We start from the raw sequence: 11,449 nt of genomic DNA on the forward strand, positions 1-11,449 counted from the left end.
TAACTAACAAAATATTATAATCAACCAAATCATAAAATTTCAATAATTTCAGTTTACAGAATAATATATTAGATGGATAATAGTAATGTTTTTGAGTGATAACTCTTATAGCTCTTTTCTGCAAAATAAAAACAGGATGTGCAATAGTCTTACATGCTTTATGCCATACCTCAACACAATAGACCAAGTGTGGAACAATTAATGTGTTGTATAACAAATACAGAGCTTTATCATTAAACAAGTCCCTTACTTTGTAAAGCAATGCAATAGATTTAGCTAGTTTTATTCTTAAATAATTTATGAAGTTTCCATGTCAGTTTCTCATCAATAATAACACCCAAAAACCTCGCCTCACTGACTCTACTGATCTCTACACCACCAACTCTAAATGGAGTGTTAACAGTTCTTTCTCTTTGTAAATATCATACAATTAGTTTTGTACAAGTTTAATGATAATTAGTTAAATTTATTAAATTTCTTAATTTTGCTTGCATCAAATTAAAAACAAGCATATGAATAGTTTAAAAATGACCGTTTCTTCATTTTAGTAGGTGATATTGTTTTTATCTATTGACTTTTTTACAGTATCGTTGTGTCTTTAAGGCACATCATTTTTGTATTTCTGCTAACAGTCAGCCAAAATCTTACGTGTGTGTTTGATGGTGCAGAAGATGAAGGCTTCTCTTTATCTGATTCGTATAGCTGCAAACATTCCTGAGCCGTCTGCTGATAGCAGACACAGCTTTTCATGTCTGGTCTTGCTGTTGACTGACTGCGTCCTTCTATATGTTTTCTCCTCCTTCAGACCAACCCTCAGTGTCTTCAGATTGTCTCTGGAGCTGCAGCCGTCCTGTGAGAGCGAGGTCAACTAGCCCTGTCCCTGCAGAGACGGAACACCACCATTCCAAGGGGAGATGAAGCCGGATGGGGTTGCCACGGCAGCACTGGAGCCAGTGGAAACACTGGAATCTAATCCAGTAAATGAGGCAGCAGCCCCTGCAGGGCAGGAGCCCAACCCTGCAACCGCTGCAGTGGAGGAGGCCATGCCTGTCGCAGAGATGAGTCAGGCAGAGCCGCGGTCAGACCAGCCCAAGGAAACTCCAGGTGCTAAGACCAGCATTACGGCCTCAGGAGACACCAAGGCCAAAACTACCAATAAGGTCACGATTAAGACAAAAGGCAACGCCACCAACGCACCCAAGACTTCATCTGGTCCGCGGTCCACCACATCCCAGGGCCGCCTCTCAAATGGCACATCTAAGCCTCAAACTAACGGTGTAGCAAAGAAGACTACGCCTGCTGCAGAAAAAAAGAGCCCCCCGACCTCTGCTTCCTCCAGAAAACCAGCAGCTACAGCCGGGGCCCCAGCCTCCAAGAGCACCACTAAAGTGGGTGAGAAGAAAGCCCCAGGGGTTAGTCCTTACATCAACAGTACAAAGTCTTCAACTGGAGCACCAGCAGCTAAAAAGACCCCGTCCTCCACCGCTAATGGTGTCAAACCAAGCCCCACTGGAGCTGCAGCTAAAAAGCCTCCAGGTTGGTTGTATATTTTTATACCGATATCAACAGGAAGTCTGCTGTYTCACAAACACACAAAGGTTGTCTAAAGTGGCATCTGCTGCTGCACTAATGAGTGCTGCTCATTGTAACACAACACTTAGGAAGCTGCCCACTAATTGAATGCAGTGACCTGACAGACATGGCTGCTGCTAAACTGTAAATCCTTTTAACAGCACACAAAACAAACCTCTGCCTGACTGCTGGATGTTTTTATTTATCTTTGTTCTTAGAATATTTTACTTATTGTCTGTAACCTTTTCTTTCTACATATATCACCTTTTGAGGCTGCTGCCCCTCGCCTCTGGAATGCCCTGCCTGATTACCTCAGGGCGCCTCAGTCTACTGACTCTTTAAAGAAGCAGCTAAAGACATTTTTATTCCAACAAACTTACAGCTAACTTCTCTTCTATCTCATTTATTATTCCATTTTATTTTTAATTTTTTTTATTTTTATCCTCTTTTATTGTTGCACTTAGAGATCTGCTTTCAGATATAAAGTGCGTTACAAATATAATCTATTACCTCTCTTTTGTAGCGGCTAAGCCTGCCGGTGCAGCTCCCTCCAAGACGACTGCTGCCTCCTCAACCAAACCTGATAAGCCTCCCGTTTCCAAGACAAGCAGGTAGGGTTGGCATTTATCTCCGACCAAAGCCTCACTCATTCATGTGTTGGCAAACACAGGGCTTTAGTGTTTGTAGACAGCACAGGGCGCTGTCTGTCTGGAAGAAACATGTTCAGACATTACTTGTTCACAAATTCATACACAGGGTTCAAGCAGGGTCTTAAAAAGTCTAAAATTAGAAAATCAAAATTTTAGACCTAAAAAAGTCTTTAAAAAACATACAGATTTTCATCCAAGGTCTTAGATCAAATTTTGTCAAGTCTTAATTTTTTTTACTGTCCATCATTCCAGAGAAGCGTTGGCTGCATAAATAAACAGAGTAAAGCATTGTAATCAGAGGTTCACGCGATCTGTCTTCATGAAGTGCTAATTTTGCTACCAGTCTTTGTACATGGTTAAACTACAAAAGCTGTGATATCTGCAGGCAAGAAACAACACAGTTTACTTCCATGTTTTCAACCTCTTTGCTGCTACAACCCCTCACATACGGCAGCTTGTTCACCTGCCCAAAAAGCAAAGAAGTTCAGTCATGTCCTCTGCTTGTGGTTTAAACATGGTGTGTTTATCAGCAGTCAGATATGACCATTTCAATAAAATAATTCAGTGTTCTTGGATTAAAATTAAATATTCTTTAATAGCAATAAAGGGTTTCTATGATAAAATTTCTGGGAGCATTTGAATGTTTGTTAATGCATCGGTTTGGTCTTAAATGTCATTCCTAGTGGTCTTAAAAGGTCTTTAAAATGTCTTAAAATTAACGTACTGAAACCTGCATGAACCCTGCATACATTTTCTTCGGGAGAGCTAGAAATCCTAATAAATCACCAAGTCAGTTTGTGACTGAGTTCTTGCAGCAGAAGGCTCCTCAGTTCTAACAGAAAAAACAAAGTCCCTTTGCTCCGGGTTCAAAGAGGAGGCTGATAAAGAAAGAACACCCTGGAGAAATGAGGGACAAAGATCCCCCACATAGAGGCTTGGAGAAACATCCATAAGTAGGCCAGCAACCAGGCAGCATCGGAACAAGCCTTAGAGGAATGCCTCGTGGCATTTCATCAGAGCCAGCATTATTTAGCTTTATTAATAAAACAAGTTTTGCTTTAGAGCGGGACAGAGGTGCAGCCAGAACAACAGAGTGCTCTTGGTGGTTTTGCACCCTTAAAATGAGGCCTTGTTTGTGTTTTTATTTGGCAGTATGTGTTTAGTGTTTTGGGTGGAATCAGATCAGCATGTGTTTCTCACCCGAGTCACGCTGTGTGGGTGATGTTAGATCCTGAGGTGAGCTGGCAGTAGACTGGGAGTTGGCTGAAGGAGATCTTTGTCTGAGACTGTTATGATGATCAGTCAGGTCCTAAAAAAGCCTTTTCCTGTAGTTTGTTTTTGGAAAAGTATTGCCCTTTTTCCTTTGTACTGTTACTTCATCTTGTTGGTTTGTTGCTAAGTAAGCATCGAGTTTCAAACTGATTGGATCATTTGGAAAAAATGACAAATCCAAGCAAAAAGTTCGGGAATTAAAAAAAATATATTTTGAAAAATGCCATCGAAGAATATGATGTTTTACATTTTAACTAAAAATATCTTCTGACTCTTTTAGAACACCTTAAATGTGCTACAAATAGGTCATTTTAGGTCATCTACACTCCACATGGAGGTCCTGTACTTTGGGAGTTGTGGGATTTTTCTATGATGCATTCAGTGACCGAAAAAAATGGGCAGACCATAAAAAAATACTGTTACCAGTCAAGCTGGTTAAACTGAAAGTTTGTAGATCCCAATTATCCTACCTGCTGAGCCAGTTCTGCATCATTAATTATGATAAAAAATTTATATATATAAACAGTAAAATGTGAAGAAACAATGTTGATCAGCTGTCTTCTGATGTTTTAAGTGTGTTACTTAGACTCATTCATGCATGTTTGAGAAATCCTTGACTCTCCTGTGGCCATGTGGAGCTGCCTAAACACTTGCTGGTACAAAGCACCTCCCTGGAGCTCAGTCTGCAGCCGAGCTCCCACCTCACACAGCACGTCTCCCCTGGAGCATTGTTGTGAAGATGTGCTGAAGTGGGAGTGTCAGAAATGGTAGGAGGTTCTTAAAGAGACAGAGGTCAATTTCAAAGTGTTTAGATAATTTATTTTTGATATACAGTATACAGCCTTTTCATAACAACTGAAGATAACATTGTTACTTGATTGTGCTGTAGAATTGAACTATGTGCCTGGAAAATACAAACGATGCATAATACCCCCTCTAAGAAAGACAGACATGTAGATAAAATAAATAGTGTTACATAGCTTATCAAAACACTTACAAGGTTTTCTAGATATAAGGTGAAGCTTACAGTATCTTTTGGCATAATTAGACAATTAGTAATCAAAAACAAAAAATTGAATATATTGGAAATTATACAAACCTCAGGCCAAACTTTTTTTTAGCAGGACTTTGTTCAAAGTATTGTGTGATTGGTCAGAAAGTTGTGAGTGTTTTTGTTTATACAGACAATTGCTTGGACAGAAATAGCTTCATTTTGCCTCACCTATACTTTCAAAAGCTGGTTGTTGTACGTGCAAGCAGCACCGATAGTTATGTGGAGACCAATGCAGCCACATAGTACATCCAACTATATGACTCTTATACACTTATAAAGTGCACAATGTCTGTGTCAAATGATAACACATTGTGCACGGAGGAATCCGTCTGTCAGAAACTGTGGCGCTCTGACAGATTTGTGGCAAAACAGCAAATACAGGGACAGTGGAGACTCCAGCAGGAAAACCTGATCAAGGACGTGTCGCAGGAGGGGTTTCCCAGGAGTTCTGCGCCGTGTGTCTCCTTAATTATGAAAGGTGCGAAAACAAACATCTCGCAACTACGTGACCATCAGATGGAGGATAAAACAGCTTCAACTCCACCAGTACACACTAACTGCTCAGATGTTTTAGACCCCCCAACCCCCCTACTCTTTGTGCCTCTTGTAGCAGCTGGATTGTGGAGATTACACTCAGATTACAGCTTTATCCAATGTGCAAACATCTCATTAAACAGAATTAAACAACGTCACGCTGGTAATCGCCTGTGCATTGAAGTACACTCACATCTATGAAACGTGGCGGTGTTTTCACTCATAACTACTAACAGGATCAGTATTGGAGCACTAAATCCAGGTTTTTTTTTGGTGATAAAGTACCTCAGGCTCTGATCAGATTGTGTGTATTAGTCCTCTGCTGTGCGAGGCAAATTTATGTCAGACAGGATAAAATTGATGGAAAGAACCAGTGAAGATGCTTCAAAAGACTGTTTAAGGGCAGCTCCTGGTTAAATGAGGAAGTTCAGTGATATCAAAGTATACTAGTAACTTGCATTTCTTGTTAGATTAATTAGATTAGTACATAAAGTAAACAAGAGGTTAGAGTCAAGCCAAGAAGAGTTACTCAAAAACGTTTCACATGAGCTGCACTGAAACATACTATAGATGATAAGTTCTGGTTACAATATACACCCTGAAGGCACATTTGTGTGTGTGTGTGTGTGTGTGTGTGTGTGTGTGTGTGTGTGTGTGTGTGTGTGTGTGTGTGNGTGTGTGTGTGTGTGTGTGTGTGTGTGTGTGTGTGTATCTTGTCATGTTCTTTGACAGGCCCATAAATTTTAGCTTTAATGAGATTTTGCCCTCTCCCTCCCTCGCTCTGTTGTTAATTCAGGCCTGTTATGTTTCAGCTAACTGCAGAGGAGCTGTGTGTTTCTGTTTACTCAGTCTTCCTGTAAAAGCTCAGCTGATTTAATTCCACTTAAAGCAGGTTCCAGTTATCGGACAAATGAAAGTGCTGGGCCCGGTCTGGCTCTCTAAGTTAAATCAATCTAAGGATTCTCTTCTTAAGGTCTTAGCTGGATTTAAGTTTGGAGCTGCAATTGATTTTTTCTTTCTTTTTTTTAAGCATTTTTTCTTCAATTCATTTAAAGCCAACAGTAAAGGAATCTGTTTTTTTTTTTTGCTGAAGCTTTTTCTCTCTGTTACTTCTCCGCACTTTATTCACTTACTAAAACAGTAACAGGTCAATAAAGGTGTTGAAGATGTGTTTAAAGTGATGCAGTGGGGTGTTTCTGGACTTATAGTTGTGAGTTCGTGTTAATAACACCATGTGTGTAAATATTTAACAAGTTTTGACCTTTTATATGTATAATAAAAAAGGTCAGCACTATATCATGTCGAAATCGAAGCTTCCAAAAGAATTATCACAGCATGCTGTGTGTTTGCTGTAAAGAAACTGTTTTGTGTCTCCATGTGGCATTCATGGATGCCTGTACTGTTAGAAAAGCAGCCAATTACAATGCAGAGCATGTGTTGATTTGCAGGTGAAATACTAAGTGTGATGGGAAGGTAAAGTGGGGATGAAGCCGTGCTGGACATGTAGACCATTAGCACCTGACTCTGACCTGCTTTTCCCTGCCTGCACACCTTCTGTCTTTAGACTGAAAACGGTTGCAGCAGAGCATGAACACCACATTAATGAAAAAGTCATTTTAGTCCCACCTGAGCCCCATCACTCCTGCCAAAGATGGAGTGTGTTTTAGTTCTTCGTGAGGCGAGTGAGAGAAAGAAACAGAGTTTCAGGAAAAGGAAGGTGAGGATCAGAGCAAACCAAAGGACTTATTACCTGCTGTAGATCAGAGGACAGAACAAGACCATTCAGACTTTAATGCTCAAACATAGCTGCCTGTGTCACCACATTAGTCCCGCTGTTTTTCACCCTGATGGTCCCTCAGGGGGTGATAAATTTTTATTGGATGGGATTAAATGCAGCCCCGCATGATCTAACAAATTGCAGCTGATGTAATGGTCCGGTAAGAAGGGCCCTCGTTTCAGGCTCCATTCAACAGTCCGGCATCAAAACGAGGACGTGTTGCGCAGGCTGTAAATCTTCTGGCCTGCTCCGGGCGTGGCCGATGACTCCACGATGCACTCGTCTGCTTGGCATGATCACATCGGGGCACAGCCAAAGAGCCATTCACTGAATGGATTTGATTGGAATGAGTTGGAGAGAGAGAGAGAGGGAGGGAGGGAGGCGCATGTCTGACTGTGAGGAAAAAAAGATATTTGTGGGTGTTTCAGTCAGACTGCAGACATGGCAGATGTGTGATAATTAAAGGGCTTTGTTGATTTGTTGCTCAAAAACAGACTACCGTTATTTTTTAAATTCACTTTAGAAAAGAAATGCAGCCATTTCCAAACCAAAACATTAAAATATTTTTTKGAATTTGATCTTACCTTCTGGCCAAACAAAAAGTCGCCACCAAAATAAAAGGTCACACACTAATATTTCATTGGATTTAGCTTTGATTACAGCATGCATTCACTGTGGCATTGTGTCGATAAGCTTCTGCAAAGTCACAAGATTTATTTCCATCAGTGTTGCTTTAATGTTTTATCAAGATCTTGCATTGATGATGGTGGAGTCTGACCTTCTCCAGCACATCCCAAAGATTCTCACTGGACTCTGTGGAGCCAATCCATGTGYGAAAATGATGTCTCWTTCTTCCTGAATTACTCTTTAACAATTCCAGCCTGATGACTCCTGGCATTATCATCTTGAAACATGCCTGTGCCATCAGGGAAGAAACAATCCAYTGATGGAATAACCTGCTCMTTCAGTATATTCAGGTAGWCAGCTGACCTCATTCTTTGAGCACAAACTGTTGCTGAACCTGGACCTGACCAACTGCAGAAACCCCACATCATAGACCTGGTTAAATCCACGTTTTGTTTGGCTGGGCATTGTATTTGTACACTGTCTTGTGTTTTTATGTTCTGCTTTGTGTTGCTACACAGTGCTCTGGCTTCAAGCTAAAACAGGAAGTCTCAGCTAGCTTTATTGACCCCCACAATAAAAGCTTAGTCAACAGAAGTCTGTAATAACAGCACCACTCAGTCAGCCTGATGGCCTTCATTCTATAGAGTAACGATCCTGYTTTCATATTTGGACCATTTAATTAATGCAGCAGTGTCTTTAATACGCCGCTCCTCTTAAAGGCACAGAGTTCCTTTTTACCATAATTATCTGCCTCTGCTGCAGAGAAGATGTCTGCCTTTGTGCTCGCTTTTCTCTTCCTTTACTCGCTTACCCTCGTTTACAGTCCCATTATTTAAATTACAGCCTGTGTTTTGTTGTGCTGCGACAAAGAAGCCCCAGCAGGCAGCCATGTTTAAACACACCTCTTGTGATTGAGGTCGTGCACACGTGCAATAAAATGAAAATCTTTTCAACGYGGTCTTTTCGGGTTTTGCCGTATGCATCAGTGCGCCTGTAGCAACAGCTAACACTCATCTGATTTTTCAGCTTCATTGCATTTCTGTTCAGCTTCAGCCTTAACCATGGTTTATAGTGTTTCTCCAAACAAGGCCTGTGGTGAAAACTAAACAATGAGCACGGCTTTTCTCCTTTAATACAAGCAGATCTTTGGGTTAAATTCGGCTCCATTGTTTAAACAATAGGAGGTTTCTCAGTTATTGAGCTGACAGAATGAAGTGTGTGTGTTCTGACTTTAACACTGTGACCAAGTGGTGTTAACCTTCTTCACAGCACACCGATTTTTAGAAAATTTGTTTGTGCTTTCATTCAGAATGGCACAAATTCAGAAAGTATTTTTACTTTGAGCTTAAACTATTTACAGATTATTTGGTGTAAATTATACTTCCTTATCAGCTGCTTTAATTCAGATAAAACTTTAATAACAGAAATACAGAGGATTTTCTTTAATATAAATTTAGCTAATTTAGATCCAAATTTACCTTTAGCTTATCTCAAATGGTAATCAGTGCATAGCAGACCTGCCAACCACTTTATGGTTTAAAAAGACACTGACTTGATAAAAATGTCAGCGAAGTAACAAAATGCTCAAAAACCAGAACTGAAAGCTGTGGATTAGCTGCAAGACCTTATGTGAACTCCTGAAATCACCACACCCCGGTTTGTTTCCACCCGTCCCTCTGTCTTTATTTGATGTTGTTTTATAAACAGTATTCCGTTGCAGCTGCCAGGTTGTGAACAGCTCACTCGGCTTCATTACCCTCACACAATGARTGTGCTTTTATCAGCGTCTGTTTCCAGCTGAGCGGGGGAGATTTGGAGATGTTATTTTTATTCTCCTCTCAGCATTAAACATTAACTCAGTCCCAGCCATCTTCATCCACCTTCCTCCCTGTTCTCTTTCTGCCAGAACTAACTCAGTTCTTTATTTAGAAGCATGCAGTTAGTGTAGCGTGGGCCCGGGAGATTGCACGCCCCAGACTTGTCAGGACCACTTGATGTAGGTTATTTCGCTCAGACGCGACATAGAAGTCAGCTTCTAGGCTAGGACAGACAGAGCAGGCAGAAAGGGTGATGCATGCTGCCCCAAGTGGCATTTCTGTGTCTGGAGGGAGGTACAGTCATTGGAGAGGGACAGGACTGACTTGGAGTTAGGAGGCCTCCCTGGAGGCTCATCTTGACTCATCTTTCTTTAGCCCTTCTCTCAAAGGAGTGCCACTGAGGGAGATTAAACTGGGTCTTGTTCTGCTGTTAACTAGTGTTTCACTGGCTGATTATTAAAAAGTAGAATTCCTCCTGACATGCTGGTTAATTTAGAGTTTACTGCAGACATTTTATTCAACATTAACATCCCTCAAATGTACTTAAAAATGTCTGCCATGCTGGGGTACTGAACAATTGTGCAGTAGATGTTGTAGACTGGGCATAGCTCGGCTCTAATCTGTTTCTTCATCGTGTTTCTTCAGGCCCACGGTCGGCACGTCGGTATCGTCTCGCCCTGCTACCGCCTCATCTCATTCAGCGGGCGCAACCAAGAACTCCACAGCTGCATCCAAAACGGCCACCCCTAAAACGACCTCCACCACCACCAAGACTGCTACTCCCAAGTCAACATCCACTGCACCCTCTGGTGGCAAACCTCCAGTATCACAAACATCAAGAAACACAACCCCAGTGAAAAAAGGTACAAAGGACAAAGTCAGCACTTGAATAAAAATGGATCTGTTAAGGATGAGAAGTGATACTACACAACTGCACATATATAAAACAGGCAGCGTAGGAAAGGTAATTTGACAGAGCCAAGTCCTTACACAAACATTTATTAAACCAGAGGAGTAGAAAGATTAAAGCATCAAGTTTGAGATTGAAACTATAAATGTCCAGAGAGCAACACTTGTTTACTTCATATTGTACATGTTTAACTTACATTTTGTCAGAACAAAAACAAAGAAACATTTAGCCGTCTTTTGTCCCAACATTAATTGTTTTTTTCTTGTTGTTTTTGGTTTTCTAGATCTTACCAAACCAGCCACTCCAGGATCCAAAAAGCTTGCAGACTCCCCKCTTTCTCGTCCTTCTTCTACAACAAAGCCGGCAAAAGCTGAGACCCCCAAACCATCTTCAAAAACAAATGTTGCCACCAAAAAACCTACCCCAAATAAGGATGCAGAAACAAAAACACCAAATCGCTCCAAACCACAAGAGAAAAAGTCTACACCTTCTAAGGATGCMTCCAAACCTGCCACCACAAAAACAGCTAAGACCCCCAGCACTAAGAAAACTGTAGGGAGCAGCACGCCCACTCCTGTGAAACGTGCTCCTAAAGCTGCAACAACTGCTGAACCTGGAAAAGAAGTTGCTGCAGCAGTAGCTGCCGCTGCTGCTGCAGCAACCATTGCAACTGCAGCTTCTGTGGYTGCAGCTCCAGAGGAGACTCAGCTCCACGCAGGAGAAGCTGCAGAACCRTCCGCTGCTGTTCCTGAAGCCCTGCAAGAGAAAACACCTGAGTCCACAGCCGAACCGGTGTCAGAACCAGTGTGTGAGCCAGCACAGGACATGAAACAGCCACCAATACCCCAACCATTGCAAGAACTCACCCCTGAGCCTGTGAGGGAACCGACACCAGAACCTGTGAGGGAACTGACTCCAGAACCTGTGAGGGAGCCGACTCCAGAACCTGTGAGGGAACCGACTCCAGAACCTGTGAGGGAACCGACTCCAGAACCTGTGAGGGAACCGACTCCAGAACCTGTGAGGGAACCGACACCTGAGCCCGTGAGGGAGCTAACTCCAGAACCTGTGAGGGAACCAACACCAGAACCCATGCAGGAACTAACTCCACAACCTTTGAGGGAACTAACTCCAGAACCTGTGAGGGAACTAACTCCACAACCCGTGAGGGAACTGACTCCAGAACCCGTGAGGGAACTGACTCCAGAACCCGTGAGGGAACTGACTCCAGAACCC

At 42.0% G+C, this 11,449-nt stretch overlaps 1 protein-coding gene across 1 annotated transcript in view; it reads left to right on the forward strand.

Moving 5' to 3' along the window:
- The window catches only part of prr36b (proline rich 36b), a gene marked incomplete at its 3' end in the record, with an annotated part of 31,804 nt that extends 20,659 nt beyond the window's left edge, over positions 1–11,145 (forward strand). Inside the window, 4 exon segments of the mRNA XM_014008873.1 lie at positions 806–1,536; positions 2,096–2,183; positions 9,949–10,166; positions 10,497–11,145. Coding sequence (XP_013864327.1) covers positions 915–1,536; positions 2,096–2,183; positions 9,949–10,166; positions 10,497–11,145 — 1,577 coding nt within the window.
- Positions 11,146–11,449: the final 304 nt, after the last annotated feature.

The sequence above is a fragment of the Austrofundulus limnaeus genome, unplaced genomic scaffold (assembly GCF_001266775.1).
Source record: "Austrofundulus limnaeus strain Quisiro unplaced genomic scaffold, Austrofundulus_limnaeus-1.0 Scaffold53, whole genome shotgun sequence".
Classification (NCBI taxonomy): domain Eukaryota; kingdom Metazoa; phylum Chordata; class Actinopteri; order Cyprinodontiformes; family Rivulidae; genus Austrofundulus; species Austrofundulus limnaeus.